The sequence below is a fragment of the Lutjanus erythropterus genome, chromosome 20, assembly GCF_056507025.1.
Source record: "Lutjanus erythropterus isolate fLutEry1 chromosome 20, fLutEry1.hap2, whole genome shotgun sequence".
In the NCBI taxonomy this organism is placed as follows: Eukaryota; Metazoa; Chordata; class Actinopteri; order Lutjaniformes; family Lutjanidae; genus Lutjanus; species Lutjanus erythropterus.
Window position 1 is genome coordinate 26,926,793 of NC_139336.1, and position 20,720 is coordinate 26,947,512.

Consider the following 20,720-nt stretch of genomic DNA (forward strand, 5'->3'; position numbering starts at 1 on the left):
CTGTTTACAATCTGATCGCCTTAATGGCTACGAAAAAAAGTCTGGATATTAATTCAAGTCATAGGCCACTCAGTAAATTAGTGTAATGCAAACAAAACAAAAACAAACATCAGTTTTATTTGTTTATTTAATTTAATTTATTTTAATGTGTTGTTTTTTTTAGTATTTTTACAGTAACTAGCAGGGGCATTGACCTTTTTCCTTGCAGCCATGAAACAGCAGTGTAAACACAGGCGTTACCAATGATATTAATTAAAGTCCTGTTCCATTCAGCTCAGGGTGCTACTATTGTGCATGTTGTCTCGCCGGGAAAGGCTCTGTTAGGCTAAATAGAACGGGGCCTTCATCATGAACACCTGTGTTTACTCTGCTACGTTGGCTGCCGTGAAAAAGGTGTCTTGACGAGGGAAAGGGCGGTTTTCTTACTTAAACTGTAACACTGAGACGAAGCTGCACCATGAGGACATTTTGGGCTGCAGCCACAGGTCTGATCTTTATAAAGGACACCCTACAGCTGATCCCTGCCTCCCATGTTGAAGCAGTAATCCGATAGCTGCTTGTTCCCTGTGGAAAAGAGTCAAGTCTTGACAACTTCAGCCGGCAGATATCCTTCCGTTTCTGCAGAACGTCTCGGCAACAGCCGCTGCCTCCTCGGTGTACTCCGATTTTGAGGACAAACTCATCGCAATGAGAGACGTTTTCCGCAGGAGGACGGCGTGCAGCAGGGACAACGACGCGTGAGACACACCTGGGCACAGTCTAATTAGAGGAAGCCTCTTTATCCCTGCAGCGATGGTGCGTTTTTACGCGCTGTGGATGGGAACTCTGCTCCAGCTCTGTCAGGCAGCGGTTTACACCAACGACTGGGCGATCAGAATAAGAGCTGAGAGTGAGTCTGTCAACAGGATAGCAGAGAAATATGGATTTACAAACATGGGTCAGGTAGGTGTCATCCACCGTACTGTGACATGTTGTGTGTATAAGACAAACACAGCATCTACCGAGCATCTGCAGTCTTGATCTTAATTTTTTGTCAGTGTTATTTGATTTTTCAATCTGTCACTGTTTATGTAGACGTGAAGGGAAGCTCCGTGTGTGCAGGCCTTTACTTCAACAAGCTCCAAGTTAGGCCACAACCCAGTTAAAGATGCTGAATTACAGCAAAACACAGTATGATAGCTGCAAAAATATCGTCTCAAAGCTTTAACAACAAAACTTAACAACTAATCATTAATTGTTTAGCCTGTAAAATGTGAAAAAAAAATGGTCATCACAATTCCCCAGAGCTCAAAGTGACATCCTCTTTTGTCCGGACAACAGTCAGGGGTGGATTTAGTCATTTCGGGGCCTAAGGCAAACAATGGCTTGAGGCCCTCAATAGCCCTTATTTCCCCCCTTGAATAAATGATAAGACATAGAAAATAAACTTTTAATAGTAGTGGAGGATGAATGGAGGAGTGTCACAGCTTCAGGAAAATGTTGTTCTTAAGTCTTGTAGTATTGCAGCAGATACTTCTGTATCTCTTGTAAAATATTGTCTTGAATATTGTTATACAAACTTATGGAAGTCAATTTCTGCCAGTGTGACGAGAAAATATCCTCTAATTCATTATAATGAGGAACTCAAATAATAATGAGTTGGTACCAAAAAATAATGACTTAGTATCTCAAAATAAAGAGAGGATTTTCTCAAAATAATGGCTGAGGATGTTATTTACAAATTACTTTACAAAAAGTCTCATTACAGCTGCTTTTTTTATTTGAGGACTTTTTTAACACTAATTTTGAGAATGTTTCTCATTCAAGTTACTTAGAGGGCCTTTTTCATCTTGCTGGTGGAAATGGGCTTCCATAGAAATTAAATATTTCTATTCAAGATTTAAGAAAATTGTGATCATATTTGACAGTCAAATGTAGCTTTCATAGCTGCAGAAGATGATTATGTCTCAAAATGATAAAAAGGTAATAAGCCTAACTGGTAAAAGGAGGACTTAACTGCAGTTAGGCTACTGCAAAATTAAGTTAAAATATTTGCTTAATCATATAGACAGAAGATTTTGTACTTTTGTGGAGTGCTGGAGAAGTTTTTCTATTAGAAATCAGCAGCTGCTCATTACACAGCACATTACAATCCTGTTGGGATGTTCGTGGGTGTGAGAGGGATACCAAGCTGCCAAAAAAATCTCATTTTGTTCTCTCACCTCTTACCTTCATTTCATTAATTCTAACCCTGACCGTATAATATTAATTATCCAAAGCGTTTATCCTCGAAGAACCAAGATCCAGCACTTTATTGCCCTTTCAATAAAGGGTCACAAAGAATTTGTCAGCATGAAAAGAAATAAAAACAGAAATCAATCAGACCAAACATGTCAATACACACTCACAGAATGACCAAATAAAAAACAAAATCAATAAATAATAAAGCAAATAAATAAAACAGTGCGAGTTATAGAGCCCAGGACCATAAAATTCAACACATGTACTCCCTGGAGACGGGAGCTGTAATGAAAGTTGCAGGTCTTGGGTCCATGTTTCAGTACAGGACGGATGATATGAACCAGAAAGACTCTTTAAAGCTGAAAACATAGTTCATGTTGCTGAGGTCAGAAGTCAAAAGCAAATTCCACAACAGAGACATCAGGGAATAAATTAGAGCCATAATTTGTTCTCGTCAGTCACAGAAAACGACCAACCTGTGACACTTTTTTGTTAAACACAAATTACCCCGAGCTCCGTTTCTTGTATATTAAAAGAATCTGTTTACGTCATGCCATTGTGGACATGAGCAGCAGTGTGGCTGCAGCCGTGTGGCTCAGGTTGCCACCGCCTGAAAAACTATCAGAGGTGTAAGGTAGCTGCCTTAATGAAAGATACCAAAGGCAGCTTCATAATTTAACAGCTATTTAGTGCAGCGACAGAGCAGGATGAGCGACACGCCTTCGCCTGAAAACAAATTAATTCCCAGGGTTTGATGTCTGTTTCACCAGATCGGAGACCTGAAGAGTTATTATAGATTTCGGCACCACGAGACGGCGAAGCGGTCCGCCGTGTCCAACAGAGGAGTCACTGCCAGCATTGCCAAGGAGACCAAGGTATAGTAATGCGATATGAGGAGAACTGGAAGACGCACCTGGATTATTAATCAGCTGCATGTCCCCTCTCTAACCTGCAGATACAGACACACAGGTTCATGTGCTGACCCCTGCTGCACACTCATCCCTTCACATCATGGCCTCGCACACATTCATGCAGCCACAAAACCATAAAATGACAGCAATCATTCACAAAGAACCAAATGCCTATTATGACACACCGCATTTAATGGATGATTATGGTTTAAATGTTTGGGGAGAAAGAAAAAAAAAATCCACAAACAGCCAAACAGGAGATTATATATATATATTTTTTAAAATGTCTGATCTTACATTTTTCCTTATCATACTTACAATAAATACTACAACTAACAAACTCTACATCACCTAAAAACAGCAACAGGTGACCTAGAAACATTTCAAAGTCAGTCAGAGACTGTGTTTTCAACCAATCATGGAGCTTTCGATGGTAAATCTGTCACCGTTATCAATGCAAACTGCATAAGTGCCGTGTAGGGCTGCACAATATGACTTAAAAAATCATATTGCAATTGCAAATTTTGACTTTTTTTGCAATTGCAACATGATTCACAATCAGTGGGATCATTTTTTAATAATTTTTGTATCACAGTTTTCATAGTAACTGAAACATTCAACAGTCTTTTCTTGGGATCTGTACCAAACAAACATGTTTTCTTTTATCTGAAGACCAAGATTTTAAGCCCAGGCATCTCTGCAGCATCACAGTACTTCACTATAATGCTGTTTTGTCATTTTACCTTTATCAAAAAAAATTGCAGCTTCTGCGATTTAGATATTGCACTTGACCATATTGCAATTTCAATAATAGTTTGATTAATTGTGCAGCCCCGGTGCAAGCTTTACAGATTTAGCAACAGTAATTTGGGAACAGGGCTCAACAGACGGTCAATTAGGGATTATTACCTGCATTTTGGGCGCACACGCTCTGGATTTTACTTCCAAAAATGTGATTTAGCTAAATGGCAGCCTGTCTGCTCAACTGACTGCTTCTTCACCTCTCAGACTTTGTTGCAGCAATGTCACTGTTTTCCCACATGCTTAAGTACAGCTTTATCATAACCGAAATAATGGCCCAAAGTAAGAAGCACACACAAGTCATAATAAACCAGAATGATCCTTTGAGTTGCAAACAAGACTAACAGTCTACAACCATTCATCCTGAGGGAGCGGACCACAAATGTGAACCTCATGGTGGTGCTAGTTTTATGCTCAATTGAGGTGTTTTTTTGCCTTTTTTGAAAATTAGTTAATGCACTTGATGAGAGATGAAAATACGTTGTAAGAGAATTTTGCTGCCTTCAAATGGGGTCATCGCGAACGCCCTCCTCTTGTGGTATTCACAACATCGTAAGCGGAAATTTCCCGAAAGCTCAGAGTTGAAGAGTTGTGTGCACGACTTCCCATGTCGTAAACGCGACTTCTCGCTTCACTTCACTTGAAGGCAGCAAAAAACTCACTTGACTGACCAGCTGTTTCCGCCCTGAAAACAAACTGTTTCTGCACTCTCACCATCGCTCTCGCTGATGGCCTTTGTGACTGGTTTCTTTCTCTTTGAGGTTTAGTGGCAGTTGGCAGACAGCTTGTTTTGTTTCTGGTTCATGACCTCTACTGCACTTCTATTCTGTTAAATAGTCTAGCCAATACTGGAAACTTCTGATGAAACTATGCTTTGCGATTAGTTTATTTGCTCCAAAACAGTTGATGGAAATGCATGTAATTCATGTTTTTGTGACACTTCAGACATTTTCTTCAAATTTGCTTGACAATTATATGTAAATCACTAAAATTATAAAGATTGATCTTCTGACAAACATTAATATCTGTACAAAAGTTCATGGCAATCCAGTCAATAGTTGCTAAGATATTTTAGTTGCGTCAAAGTGGTGGACTGACCATCCAGCTGGCTGAGCATCACCATACAGCTGGTGTGACTCTAAAAGCTCCATGCTTACATCTGTACAAGTACCCTGTGTGTTCCTTTTTAAGGTGGAATGGCTCCAACAACAGGTGGTCCAGAGAAGAGCAAAGAGGAACCCCAGAGCCAGTCACATCTACTCCACTGACACGAAGACAAAACACCTTCCCACCGCTCGTCCTCCGTCCAGCCGCACCCGGATGCTGCACTACAATGACTCAATGTGGAACAGCCTGTGGTACATTGTGAGTCAGACTTTTTTTTTTCCCTTTACTAAGCTCAAGTCTGAATCACAGACACATAAACCCAGACAGACAGAGCCTAAAATAGACCCTGATTTATTCTTTACTCCCAAGGGCTAAATTGGATGTCCCACTATTTGCTCCACAGCACTGCAGCGATGAGTCCAAAGGCTGCCGGTCTCGTATGAACATTGCGGGGGCCTGGAGCAGAGGGTATACTGGGAAGGGTGTGGTGGTGTCTGTCCTAGATGATGGCATTGAGAGGGAGCATCCGGATCTGAAGCCAAATTATGTAAGTGCCCTGGGATGGGACGCTGTTCTCGGGAAAGGGACATTAATCATAAGCAATTTGGCAGAGCTCTTAGTGTAAGAGCGCCGAGCTGAGACAGATATTGCAGGCAGAGCTTTCGGGCCAAAGGTTTGCAAAGGCCGGCCAACAGTATTGGAATGGACATTAAACGTCTGATCCACTTAGCTGTCGAGTGGACTGGTGAATAATGCTCTTTGTGATTTGTCTGATGAAACAGAGACAGATAACCACTGGCGTCTTATTATGTGCTGCTACTTACTATCCATCTGATTCAGGATGCTCTCGCCAGCTATGATGTGAACGGACAAGACCAAGATCCTTCTCCAAATTATTACAACAACGCTTCAAACTAGTAAGTACCTCTTTTTTTCCTTCAACCCCAAAATGTTGTGTAAAATGTAAATTAAAAACAGGATGCAATGATTTGCAAACCATTTTCGACTTGTCATTCATTCTTGTCATTATCATTCATTTGGATACAAAACAAAAATTATAATGTTCAAACTGATAAACTTTATTGTTTTTTGTATATATGCATTTATTCTGAGTTTGATGCCTGCAAAACATTTTAAAAATAGTTGGGACAGGGGCGACAAAAGACTGGGAAAGTTGTGGAATGGTCAAAAAAAAAGCTGTTTATTGATTACATCATGGTCTGGTTTAAAGGAGCATCCTGGAAAAGTTCAGTCATTCACAAGCATGGATGGAAAATAGTCCAACAGTTTAAGAACGTTTCTGAGTACACAGCTGCAAGGAAATTAGGGATTTCACCATTTATGATCCGTGATATAATTAAAAGAATCCAGAGAAATCTCTGCATGTAAGGAGGCAAGGCCGAAAACCAGCATTGAATGCCTGTGACCTTTGACCCCATCAGACAGCGCTGCATTAAAACCCACATATTTGTGTGAAGGATACTGCATGGGCTTCTGAAAACTTTGGAAAACCGTTGTTACCGGCACTAACTTCAAAAGCCAGCATCTGTGATGGTACGGAGGCGTGTTAATGCCCATGGCATCATGGGTAACTGTCACATCTGTGAGAACGTGTGGAGCATGTCGACCGGACTGAGATCCTGAACTGTTGAGCACCTGAAGTCGTATATCAAGCAGAGAATGGGAATGAATTTCACTTTCAAAGCGTCAACATTTAGTGTTCTCAGTTTGTTAAATTCTTACTGAGTAAAAAGAAACTTTGTTGGAACTTCTTGCAGGCATCAAATTCAGAATGAGTGTGTATTTATGAAAACCAATAAATTTAATCAGTTTGAACATTAAGTATTTTGTCTTTGTGCTGTATTCAATTGAATATAGGTCAGTGCTTTTACGTTTTACTCAACATCCTAACTTTCTTGTGGAACTGTGGTTGTAGATTCCTCCTTGCACCTGTTTTACAATTTCCTTTCACTGTCATAATTTTAATTAATGCATGCTTTTCTTTCCATTTTTCAGTAATTACATGCATATGGATATGCAAATTCCCCAGTCTAAATTTCTGTCTTCTCACTGGTTTGATGTAACGGAAATAGCCCGTCTTCTCCTCATGCATATGCATCTAACCTCATGTTCTGATGTTCTCCTCCTTTTCTTCCAAGCCATGGGACTCAGTGTGCAGGGATGGTTGCTGCCGCTGCAAATAACTCTCATTGCACGGTTGGAGTCTCTTTCCAGGCTCGGATAGGCGGTGAGTCCATGTGACGACGTGAAACTAGGATGGCGAAGGACTTCTGGAGGTCAAAGTTTGGTAGCACTTTATTTGAAGGGGTGTGCATAAGACTGTCATTACACTGTCATAACCATGTCATGACACCTGAAGGAATCTTTATGAATGTTTGTCTGTTGTCATTAAGTGTCATTTGGTCTATTATGTCATTTTAATGCAAAGATGACATTGTTTGAGGTCCCTTTGTTATGGCAACTTGACATTAATCATAGCAATAATGTCTTTGTTATGACAGCTTGACATTTATCATGCCATAACTGTCTTTGTTATGACAACTTGACATTTATCATGCCATAACTGTCTTTGTTATGACAACTTGACATTTATCAAGCCATAACTGTCTTTGTTATGACAACTTCTTATCTACCAAGACAAAAATGTATTTTTTTGACAACTTGACATTTTCCGAGACAAAAATGTCTCTTTCTCATGACAATTGACATAATCAAACATAAAGAAACTTTCAACATGACAGTTAACTTAAACTGTCAGATGAGGCTGGTTTTGACACTGACTATCATGAGACCATTATAAGAGTGTAATGAATATTTTTCTTGGCTACAAGTAAAGTGGTACAGTTTGGCCTCGTCATAAAGATGTCATTAAAGTTTATAAGGCCAGTTTGACAATGAATACAGTACCAGTGTGATTTAGCTGACAGGGTTAGCTGATCCAGACGGTGTTTAGCTAGTTTACTTGTTGCTAAGTAGGCTAACCTCTGTCTACTGTTACATGTTGGCATTAGCTAGTTAGCTTGACTGGCCAATGTCATCTGATAATATAAAGCTTCTTTAAAATTTCTTTAAGTTTGATAATGTCAGCTGTTCATAATAAAGACATTTTTTAAGTCAAGTTGTCATAACAAATTTCTAGCTTGATTTATGTCACATTGTCACAATGAAAACAAACAGTGTCAACTTTGCATTAAAATTGAAAAAGACACCTTCATGTTAATGACAGGTGTCACAACAAGGTTATGACAATGTAATGACAGTCTTATGCACACCCATTCAAAAAATGTTACCCAGTTTGTTTAAGTTCTATAATGCCAATACATTATTTGCTGGATTTATGTCATGTTATAACAAACCAACATCTCAAACAATGTCAACTTTGTTTTAAATTAAATAATTGACTGAATGACACTTAATGACAACGTCAAACGTTTATAAAGACACCTACATGTTAATGGCAGGTGTTGTGTAGTTATGACGGTCTTATGCACACTGCTTCAAATAAAGTGTTGCCCATAGTTTTGCATAAACGTGGTCATTCCTCTTCTGCCACCTGCAGGCATCCGTATGCTGGACGGAGACGTGACAGACATTGTGGAGGCCCAATCACTGAGCTTCAAGCCACAGTATATTGATATCTACTTAGCCAGCTGGGGGCCTGAAGATGACGGGGCCACATTGGAGGGACCGGGGCCCCTGACTCGTCTCGCTTTACAGAATGGCATCAAAAAAGTGAGAGAAAGAAAGAGTTTGTGTGTGAAAGAGGAAGAAAAATATCGATGTGTAAATATCAATAAAAAATTATTCACCTCTGTCTGCCTCCCCAATTAATCTCAGGGCCGGCGCGGGAGGGGCTCCATTTTTGTCTGGGCGGCGGGGAACGGAGGGCGAAGAGGTGACCACTGCTCCTGTGACGGCTACAGCGGCAGCATCTACACTATCTCTATCAGCAGCAGCACTCAGCGTGGACGCCAGCCAGATTACCTGGAGCGCTGCTCCTCCACACTCGCGGCAGCTTACGCTGGTGGGGAGGCGGAGGAAGTGGTGAGTAGAGGCCGTGAGTAACATAAGAAGCTTCTTCAGCGTGATTGTTCAGTACTGAAAGATGCACACAGGCTGCGATGTGCTGAGATGGGTCTGTGTGCTAATGGAAGCACTTTAGTGATGAGTTTTGTGCGTCTGTATTCACTGAGAACTTTGCTTTACCCAAATTTTACCAAAAACATTTTCTCACTTGAGGCCATCAGCCAAAAATCAAAATTAAAATTATCCCACAAAGTCAAAATCGATGTAACTGTTTTTTTTAATCACATTTATTGTGCTATATGTTACTGATGCACCAAAATTTGACGCAACAATGATAAAAGACTTGTTTTGTAGGTATTCTTTGTTATTTTAGTTGGTATTTCAGAGTTTGTCTTTTTCTGGAAAACGATTAAAAACTGTTGATGAATCATCCCGCGCTCTGGGGCATGCTGGGTACACTAAATTTGCGTCCAATGAATCCCTTTTTTTTCCGCTTGTGATGCAGCAGAGCATTGAAGGAGAATATATCTGTTTGCTGTAATCGGCCTCACTTTAAACTTTATAACTTTAATCACTGATTTGGGTGAAAGTGGATCATATTTTATGGAGAAATATTTTTTGGTTTGCCCTCTGGTGTCATCCGGCTGCTCGGCTTCAACTCTCTGCGATTAAATGCTGCGTTCAAGTCGGTGTCGGATGTAGGAATTTCCCTGTTGAAATTTCAAACTTCTGACCTCAGAGGCTTCCAGATGCATTTTTAAGATGACGTTTGCTAGTCAGTGTTTCCTCTTGCAATGTTTTTTTTTTCCCAGGATGGTGAAGCCATGACCTGCCCTACTCTCACTCTTATTGGCTAATGCAAATTGTCTTTGTTGATTTGGGTCATTTGGGTCAGTTAGGTTCATGCATGAGTAGTGTCATTGATTAGGATTTGGGAACGAATGTCAGGGTAAGCCAATCAGAGTCAGAGTAGGGTGAGTCAGACCTTTGCCATCCTGGGGAAAAAAATATCTCTTTTCTCTCTGACTCTTTGGAGGGGGGGTGGATGGGTCGCCAGGGGGGCGAGGCTAATTTCTGACATGACATTGTCAGTTACTTCTGTACCACAATGACAGCAAACACATAACGGAACAAGCGGAAAAATAAGTAAGCGGAAAACAAGCACTACTTTCAAAATAAAAGTCTCTGAGCAAACACATCTGAACATGAAGAATTCACAATATAAAATTGTTCTTTTAAGGGGGGCACTGCCGGTGCCGTGCGTTGCTGCCACAGTAGGGGCACAGGAGAGGAAGCACTCAGGCGCACGCTTCAACGTCGCATCCTTTAGATTTTCCCAAAAGTTTCATCCTGAGTTTTTCATGTAGAAATCAGTCCACAGGCTCTTGTAGAGAACCTGGAAAGTTGGGGAAGGTTTTGTCCTACAAGTTATGTCACAATCCCTTTGCACTGGAAATAGAAAGTGATAAATGCAAGCAAATTGTTTCAGATTTTTAAATAAATATTTCACCTTAAACTAGATCTCATAAGAGGCAAAGACATTTTTTTTCCTGCATCAACAGTTTAAATACTTTGTCATTCATGATTGTCTTCAAACACTTTATTTTACAGATCTGTTATTTCTGAAGAATCCCTAATAATTTTCAAAATGAATTTTCCTTGAAAGAACCATGTAATTTAGTATTAATTTTAAGAAAAACAGACACTGTTTAACTGACAAACATCCAATTATAATCTCTCTTAGTTTTCTAGTCGGTGCACAGCAGGCGAGCTGAACATGATAAAATGTGAAATTTGTCAACATCAAGCACACAATTCAACATTTATCAGAATAATGTTTCCAATAATAAATGAATAATTCATGAATATTTACTTGGGTTCAAATGGAGCTTTTCCCTCAAGGACATTCCTGTTTTCATAATAATTTGTATCAACTAACATTGCTTGGAAATTGTGAATAACTTGTTATTTCAACATGCCATGAAATATGAAATATTTAAATGTATTGACATCTCACCTATAACTCCAAACACAAACTGGGAACGAAATGCTTTTTTTTTTCTGCAGAGCTAAACAGACAGGAAATAACTGAGTGTGTTTTGATATTTTCTTGCCTTTGAGAGAAAGAGCAGCCACCTCATTTCTCTCAGTCCTTTTATAATGAAATGATATTAGCAACAAATCTGAAAATCACTTTCACAACATTTTTGAAGATGACCTTTTGTAACTTTGGCTGAACTTTAAGGGATGTCTTGTAGTTGAGTATAAAAATCACTCTGTCTTGCCAGCTGCTTAAAGCCAGAAAATACACATTCGGGAAATGAGGTGCTGGCTGGGGGGAGCAGCGTTGGGGGCGAGCGAGCGACAACTCCTGCAGTTGAGTGTGATGGTCTGAGACACCTGTCAATCAAGCAAATACGCCCCAGACATACTCCCTATGAACTTTCTTTCTGCTAGAACGATAACTTTTAAAGTCACAAGACACAGGAAGAAGAAGCGAAATGTTTTTCCACCTCAGCAGAGTATTTTTGGAACCTATAGTTCATTTACACTTAAAGCCATTAGTGGAGCTCTGTTATAAGGCTCTTCAACAGTCGCAGCTCATCTAATTATACAGTAGGTACCTTTGTAAACATCCTGAAAGCCAAACTCAGACTCAGGAGGCCCACTGTAGCATGCCAGCATAGACAATATGGCCAAATGACAAGCTTCTTAAAGTCGGAGGAGGAATCCTCCTATGGAATACCTAATTACCTACTTGTACTGTTTTTTGCCTGATTGATTGGCAGAAAGTTTTGTGTTTTGCCTGGCAACACACCAGGAAGGAAAGTCTGTAATTATACAGTGTGTAATTATGTGGCTTTTGGAAAACGGCATCAATGAGAAAACACCTGCACGTTGACTCCACATACAATGTTTTGATCTAAATCGTATCCCCGTCAGGTAAAATAAGAAATATAATTGTGGTTGTTTTTTTTTTGTGTTCTCTGTTTAAGTAAGTGTGTGGTGTGGAGTCGGAGGGCAGGCGACGGCAGGTACTTGCCTCACTTCATGTAATTTGCAGGAGTCATGGGTAACAGAGTTGGGCGGCTCATTAGAGTAAATTGGATGAACATGGAGAGCTGCTCCTCGAGCTCCGGGCTCACTGAGGGGTTTTCCACTTATGTTTTTTTTTTTTTTTTCCTTTTCCCTGCAGAATCTCTTTGTTAGCACACCTGACAACATGCCAGCAGCACAACCATACATACCTGGCAATCTCTTATAGTGCTTCCAAAACCCGTTAACTTGATTTATGCTTTGTTCAGTTACGATAATCCTTTATTGATCCCCCGGAAGGGAATGTCGGGTGCTACAGCAGCACAAGGACAGAATAGGTACTTCTCTCTCCCATTTAGCACAAGGCAGTCTCCTGTGTAACACCCACAAAACAAAGGCAGGTGTGCAGTAATTATGGTCACCTATCTGTGAGTGATATTACCAGTTTCATATTCCTGTGTGGCCCGTGTGACCACCATGATACAGACATTTAGTGCCTGATAATCAAAGTTTAGGAAGTGTAATTCATTATTTTTAAACAAGAACATGTAAAATCATTCTTCAAAAATGTAATAAACATGAAAAAATAACATCTAACTTTGTCCACGCACGCTGCCATCTTGGATTTGAACACATGAGCATATTTTTTGATTGTTGTCATAAAGGCAAATGACCTGAGGACTTGAGCCCCCCCCCCCTTCACTGTTTTTCATGATTTAAAGGTTAATGGCGCTCTCCTCACAGCCCACCAAATGATTTTATCCCCCAGGACACGAAACATTTTAGGGTTAAAGGTGTATATAAATTAAGAACAGAATAAAGTAGAAACAATAGAGCAATTAGTCACGACATGTAAAATTACAGGCAATACACAAATTATTGCTAGTACTTGAACTAACAGTGCAGTACTGTGTCAAAGTGACAGAGTGGTGTGTGTACTCAAAGGCTGGTGAATAGAGAGGATAGACCTGCGTGCAGGTGTTTGTTTGTTTATTTATTTATTTATTTATTTTTAGGTTCATCACTCAGGGTCCTCTGCACATAATTAGTGGGGAAAAACCTTCACAGTACACAAAACTCTGGCTCTCCTCCATGTTCCTGCAGAGTGAAAAACAGACCAACTCGTTTAGACTCTGTCACCTGCTGTCTGCGGTCGATCGGGGAGGGACGCTGGAATTGAACCACTTTTTTTTTTTTTTTTTACTCTCCCCTGAAATATTTGTTAAGCAAACTTTAGAGAACATTACAGCGCAGGTGTAAACTGTAAATAAGAAGTCTGACGATTTTCTGACACGTTAAACTGTTTCAACCCACAAAGAAACATAAACAGACACAGAACCAGTTCACCCTCCCACAAGCCCCTGGGGGTAAAGAATACAATACCTTGAGTAAGAAACGAGGGAGAATAAATAAATAAATAATGATAAGAACAATGGTAAATAAATAATTAAGTAATTCAGAAAAAGGGAGAAGAAGAAACAGAACTCAAGGAATAAAGAGGGGTATTGATCGGATTAAATGTCTATCAAAGTTAGAGAATTGATATGGAAAGAAAGGTCTTTCAGAGATCTTCTGAAGAAGCGAAGAAAAGACGAAGTAGCTGCAGCAGGGGGGTTAGGATACGACAAAGGCAGCGTGGTATTTGGTTACCTGCCTTCAACGGGAGACAGAAAAATGGCAATCAACCAGCGCAGAGAGAAGGAAATGTGTAGAAAATGGTGTCAAAAAAAAGATGTCAAGTTTTGGGCAGGAGAAAGATGTGTGTGTGTTCTGCTGGGGAGAAAGAGCAGAGAGTCATCTGCACCAGGAAACTTTACTGCACTTAATGAGGTTCATCCCTCGACCAGTTGTCGTCCAGTTTGAGCCCCAGCTCTTTTTCCCATGTATCCTTCAGCCAGAGAAGAGAGGAGGATATTGTAGACTGATGAAATATCGTTTTGTAATCGTGGGGTGGAGGTTATATTTTCTAACAGAGGTAAATTTTTGCAAAATTATGCAATTAAAAGTATCTGAATAGACTTTTGAAGTTCTGAAAATCTTGTCGCTATCTTTGGTGTATCAAATCAAACATCTCGTCGAAGTAGAGGTCACAAAGAGAGACCAGACCCTCTCTTCTGCCACAGCGTAAAAATTGGATCTGGAGTGGAAGGAAAAAGAGGTGATTATTGCAGATAGAGGTGAGGACAGAAAGAAATGTTGTCAAAACTGTGTGTCTGTTGAGAGAAACGTGTTGAAAGGGGAGCAAAAAACATAATGCAGGGACAGAGGATGAAGTGCAGGAGTTGGCTTCTGTAATGCACCAACTAATGTCAGGGGAGTGACACCATTTTTTTATGCTTCTGGAGGTTAGCAGCCCAGGAATATAGCAACATGTTCGGTAAGGTTTGGGCCTCGCTTTTTGGATCCTGGGAGCTTACCAACCCAAATATAAGATAGAGAATTAGTGCCATTTTGACTCTAGTAGCATCAGTCTCCTATTGGATGGATAATTTGGAGTTAAACTATCCTTGACTATATTTTAACAAAAAATAATCATGTACCCTCTCAAGAGACGGTATCAAAAAATACGTATCATTAGTGAAGTTGATAAACCAGTAAACATTCCTGTCTTTTGAAAGTACTAACCTTACAGCAGGAAAATACCCACAAGACATTTAAATGGGTCAGTGCACTCCTTCTTCTTAAAGGGTCAGACAGGTCAGGAATTAAATTCCCCCTACAGAAAACCTGTGTGAGCAGAAAGACTAAACACAAGTGACCAAGCACTTTTCACAGCGCATATAAATGTTGATCAGATGAGCAGGATACATACCAACTCGAAGAAATTACATTTTGGGAATGGAAAAAGTCGGCTCCATGACATCGTGTGATAAGTTTAATAAGACATTTAGTTTAGTCTGTATGAATTATCTCACATGTACCTGAGACTTAAACCATCTTATAACAAATGTCAGTTTAATTTGGGCTTTTTGAGACCGATCAGACGTGTGCAGTCTCATAGTTTGGCAGGATCATAGAGTATAATATAGTCCTGAAAATATTTTTTTAAAAATGTAGTGGAACAAATGTATTAATGTATTAATTGATAATTAATCAATAGTCTAGAAATGGCAGTAATTGCCAGACAAAACCATGTCAAGTGAGGTGCAGAGATATTTGCTTGAACTTGAAATGAAACTTAATGAAAATAATGAAGAAAAAAGAAAGAAAACCCTTGATAAATACAAGGTGGTGTATAAAATGGTGTGTGAAAGTCAAGAATAGGAAAACAAACATTTTAAGAAATAAAAGTAGAAACAGAAGTTAAAAAGCAATTAAAACTCTGGTAAAATCAGCAAAGGTTCTGCGACAAAAGTTTGTTCTAAGAAGGGACGTAAAGGAGATAGCTGACTGTGGCCGACCTGATTTCCTCGGGCAGATTGTTCCTGAGCCTCGGGGCTCCTGACTGCAAACACTCTGTACCCTTTAGTTTTCAGCAGGGCCTCTGGAACAGACAAAAGACTCTGCCCGAGGATCTCAAGGTACCAGATGCACAGTGGCAGGGAGAAGAGGCCATGAAGAGCCTTAAACAGAACCAGTGAAATCTTAAAACATACACGGAGCCGCTGTAAAGAGACTAAAACAAGGAGTAACGTGATCACATTTCTTAGTCCTGGCCAACGAACACAAAAGAAAAGCGCAGTCCTGTGTAAAAGCAGGTGAACGCTGTTAAATATTAAAAAGGTAAAAAGATCTGGGTGTCCTCGACAGGTAACGTTGGGTCCACGGCAGAGCTGCAGCCGGGCTAAATCTGAGACCTCCCTCTCCTCCGCCATGGCTGCAGGTGTCATCGCTCTCACTTTGGACGCCAAGTAAAGCAGCAGCAGCAGCTCTCCCACACACACACAGAATCTGTCCACCGTTAACAGGTACGAGCGGATGATGAGAGTGTGATGTTTTCCCTCTGTTTGACCTTTTCACAGCCCCTTGCTAACCTGGAGGGATGTGCAGCACATTATTGTCCGAACATCAAAAGCTCATCATCTCGCTGCACCTGACTGGCACGTTAATGGAGCCGGACACAAAGGTAGTTCCACTGCTAAATGTCTTTTTTTTGCTTTTGAAACTTATTTTTTGGGGGGCTTATATGGCTTTATTGATAGGACAGCTAAAGGTGTGACAGGAAAGAGGGAGAGAGAGTCGAGGATGACATGCAGCAAAGAATTGCAGGCTGGAATCAAACCTGTTTCCACTGCAGAGGACTTGGCTTCAATACATTTAACACACACTCTACTGTACCAACTGAGCTATCAGGGCACCAAACCTCCTCCAAACATGCATGCATGTGTGATCAACAGACCTTGAGCTTGTATGCAGCTAATCTCGAATCCTACTGGACCGATCAGCTTAATTTTTTTGTGGCTGCAGAAGTTTTGAAAATTGTTGACATGTGTCCACACTGGCAACAGCTGTGGCCAGAGGCATTATGTTTTTGAAGGCGATAACTCAAGAACGTGTCGAGGGAATTTCTTAAATCGTGGCACAAATGTCCACTTGGACTCGAAGATAAACTGATTAGATTTTAGTATAACCTCACATCCATCCCACTCTTGTGAATGCAGGAACACTTGGAGAGAATTTCTTTGAATTTGGCGCAAACATCCACTTGGACTGAAGGATGACTTATATTTTGTCAAAGGCAACTGTGACCTTACAAATCATGTTTTTGGCCATAACTCAAGAATTTATACGCTAACTATGCTAAGAGTGCCGATCCCGACCAGGCAACAGATGGTGAAGCACCTACTGCAATGCCTCCACAAGTGCCAGATGCAACCAGCAGAGATTTGCAAAGTTCAGCATCAGCGTGGCCCTTACGATGTCACACCGAGGCAGCTGTTGATCACTTGCTAAGAAGAGTGAGAGGTCAACTATAAGTGGTCGTATAAAACAGAACAGTCAAAAAATGGATTTACTGCCTCACGGTTGTGTATGTCTCCACGAACCAGTCAAACAGTTGCGATGGACATGAGGTCACAGTGACCTTGACATTAAACCACCAGAATCAAATCGGTTCATCTCTGAGTTCTAGTGAACGTTCCCTCAAAGTGCACGTGAGATATCGTGTTCAGAAGGATGGGATGACCTGAAAACATAAAAAATGTTTTTTAAGAATTTTGAATCACTGAGGTTCTTTAGCATACAGTCATGAACTCGCACACGAAAATACAGGCTGATCGTTCCAGTCGTATTCAAGATTAGCTGTGGACAAGCTGCAGGTCCAGTGACCACACGCTCACTCATTCACACGCACGTGAAAGTCACTACATGATCCCCTCCCAGCTTATGTCCGGCAGGGATAATGGGGACAAAATTTCAAATAAATGTCTAATAGGATACTAGTAGTGCTGGAGATTAACTACTTACATATAATTAAAGACAAAATGATTATAATTGTTATTATCCCTTAGAGTATTCTGTAATTAAATTACAGTTAGTCATCAAAATGTTGGTGGTTACAAGGGAATTACACCCAAATATTCTTTTCTGGTGGAGATCTGAACTCCACTGATTGCACTCTTCTAGTTCCAAATTGTTTTTCTTTGTAAATAGTTTGGAGAAAATGCATAATTGCGCGATATCTTTTGAATGCAATCTTCCCAAAACTTATAATAAAGAAGATTTACAAAGATGGGTTAAGCTTGATAAGCATATTTTGGTAAATGTTCTCTCAGCTCTTTTTAGGGAAACTATCAAACAGCGAGCGTACACACTAATGAGGTTCTGTGAGCAGAACAGTAATAAACGCCTACAAAGTCCCAGGAGTGTGAGATGTCTTTTATAAGCTACAGCGCCTTTTATGCCCTGGCTAATGTGGTGTGTGTGTGTGTGTGTGTGTGTGTGTGTATATTTGTGTGTGCATCAGTGAGCCACCTGTATGGCTTCGGCCTGCTGGATGCTGAAAGCATGGTGAAGGAGGCCGAGCGCTGGAAACAAGTTCCCTCCCAGCACGAGTGTGTGCAGGAGGCCCCCATCCAGCTGAGCAGGTATCACGCCAACCGCACAGCGAGACATCTCCGCTTTGAGTCAGGGCTTCCCTTGATTCCTCCCCTTTCATCACACTTTATCTATTTCTGTCTCAGCTCTCACATGGATTTCTCTCGCACACTTTAATGGGTGTCATTTTCTTTATTGCTCCTTTTCCTTGTAACTCTCTCTTGTTCTCTGCCTCCTCCTCTCATCTCTGCTGCTCGCCGTGTCTCTTTATTCTCTCCGTCTCATGACAGAACTATTCATCCCGGCTCCGCGCTGACGTCTGTGTACGAGAGCGCGGGCTGCTCCGGCGAGCCCCTGCAGCACGTTGTTTATGTGGAGCATGTCGTCGTCAGCGTTGCCATCACTCACAGTCGTCGCGGCGACCTTTCCATTACGCTCACATCACCTTCAGGCACCGTGTCGCAGCTGCTAGCTAACAGGTAACTAAGAAAGATGTTCAATCACGGACAGAATGTGTGGAAACTAAAATATTACAACGCTTCCCCTGTGGCTTCGCCGTGCAGCAGTAATCTGTGAGCCACACTTTTTCATTTAGAGCACAGCACATAACTCCACGGTGCTAAATTCCTCAGTTTGGCATCTTGTCCCATTAGGGGGAAAAAATGTGGATTTTGGCAAACACTAGTGGAAAATCGCAGCGGATCAGGGAACTGGTATCTGGGCAAGTTTCTGGCTAAATTATTTTCTGGCAATTATTTTGCTTCATGCAGTGTCTTACTTCTAGAAAAAACCTCTTTAATTCTAAAAAATACAACACAAATTAGCAACAAGACACTTAAAATGTTGATACCTGTGATTTAAAGCACATCAGTGGAAAAGTAACTATCTACACTTGCTAAAGTTCTCTAATTAAATCTGCTCCAGTTAATTTTTTACATTTATAATGGCTGAAACTACTGTGTATAATGTGAAAGTAGTCACCCATAGTGACGGACCCACACACAAAGCTGCATTCACATGGATTCAGGCAGATGGTAGACGGCAAACCGGATTTCATTTGAGTGGACAGGAGCAGGATGATGAGGCCTGCAGAGAATTCCAGCAATGGTAACAGTAGACGGCACTGAACAGACTGGGAGATCATATATTAATGAATCATTAGGTAATGATTAGTTTGTTTATGAATGGTTCCTGATCAACTCTGAACTAGCTGGTGACGGCACAAAACTAATAATGACTTATTAATTACTAATTACTTTTAAACATGAGATACTCTTTTTGTGTCCCCTAACATAAAGTGATACGTAATACTAAGTAATTAGTGAGTAGTCCTTCATTACCTTATGTTTACTGCCCTTTTTTGCACATATTGTTGCTTCATAATTACCTGTCCTGTTAACTAATTGGTTGTTTAGTAATAATTATACGAAGACATAAGTAAAGAAAAATAAATCCTCATAAATAATAGAGGATTCTGTCAGCCTGAGAAAACACTGAGCAGCTAAACATTACTATGCGTTACATGTCACGTTTTTAATATTGTTTTCAGTTCAGATGTCACACAGCTTTACTTTAACTAGTTTAGTTGAGCCTAGTTGAGCTCTGCAACAGTCAGCTAATTGCACTGTTAATCCCCTAACGCTAATTGTTTAATCTCACTATTTTAGCCTGATATTAGCACCTCATTGTGCAGTTCCGCTTTACTTTTAGTAGAGTATTTGTATTTGTACATCATTTACTTGTGTCTTTTTCATAAGTAAAGGATTTGAACACTTCTTCTTATAAACCATGTGACTGTTATGACCATTAATAGTAGTGGTATAAGCAGTTGTAGTAGTAGCTTTAGTAGTATTCATGATGATGATTGTGTGATTACGTAATGTTGTGGTTTAGGCCTCTTGATGACTCCACTGAGGGATTTGAGAACTGGGAATTGATGACGACTCACTGCTGGGGGGAGCAGGCGGCGGGGGAGTGGACTTTGAGAATCCGGGATACTCCCTCTCAGAAGAGAGACGGCACTGAACCAGGTCTGCTCTTCCTGTTTGTAACATCTCGCTATTATGAAACGTACATTGAAGTTCAACTAGAACAACAGCTGAAATACAGTGCAGGCCTCCTGGGACAGACCTCTTATCTAGCTCTCTCTCTTTCTTTCTTTCGGTCTGTTGTCTCACAGGGATGCTGAAGGAGTGGTCCCTGGTGATTTATGGCACCGCAGAGCAGCCGTATCCCATCGTGCATCGTGAGCGAGCCCGATCGGTCGAGATGCCGATGGATAGTGACCTCACTGAAGAATACAGCGGTGAGTCTTGTTCTCAGCTGGTATTAAGCCGCCCCGTCTTCAGATAAATGCACTCGAATGCAGATTTAGAGTGGATATCAGTTAAATAAAGAACCATATCAGCGATCTGAATAACTTCCCTGCTGTTGCTGTGATGGTGCAGTGACTTTGCGAGTATTTGCCCTTCCAGGACCCTGCGACCCAGAATGCAGTGACGATGGATGTGAGGGGCCCAGCCCGCAGCAGTGTGTCACGTGTTTACACTTTTTTCTCAAGTTCAAGAACAACACAAGGTTAACATGATCACACAGCACAGAGTACAGTCAGCAGACCCAGAA

The 20,720-nt window shown here is 40.7% G+C and overlaps 1 protein-coding gene across 1 annotated transcript in view; it reads left to right on the forward strand.

Moving 5' to 3' along the window:
* The first annotated feature begins 271 nt into the window (after window positions 1-271).
* Window positions 272-20,720, forward strand: part of pcsk5a (proprotein convertase subtilisin/kexin type 5a) — a 52,455-nt gene continuing 32,006 nt past the window's right edge. Inside the window, exons 1-15 of the mRNA XM_084746156.1 lie at window positions 272-942; window positions 2,991-3,095; window positions 5,124-5,297; window positions 5,443-5,586; window positions 5,880-5,956; window positions 7,199-7,287; window positions 8,620-8,792; window positions 8,898-9,104; window positions 15,873-15,973; window positions 16,085-16,188; window positions 18,028-18,148; window positions 18,389-18,577; window positions 19,992-20,128; window positions 20,278-20,403; window positions 20,573-20,675. Of these exons, the coding sequence (XP_084602282.1) occupies window positions 793-942; window positions 2,991-3,095; window positions 5,124-5,297; window positions 5,443-5,586; window positions 5,880-5,956; window positions 7,199-7,287; window positions 8,620-8,792; window positions 8,898-9,104; window positions 15,873-15,973; window positions 16,085-16,188; window positions 18,028-18,148; window positions 18,389-18,577; window positions 19,992-20,128; window positions 20,278-20,403; window positions 20,573-20,675 (2,000 nt within the window). The 5' untranslated portion in view covers window positions 272-792. The remainder of the gene's footprint in view (window positions 943-2,990; window positions 3,096-5,123; window positions 5,298-5,442; window positions 5,587-5,879; window positions 5,957-7,198; window positions 7,288-8,619; window positions 8,793-8,897; window positions 9,105-15,872; window positions 15,974-16,084; window positions 16,189-18,027; window positions 18,149-18,388; window positions 18,578-19,991; window positions 20,129-20,277; window positions 20,404-20,572; window positions 20,676-20,720) is intronic.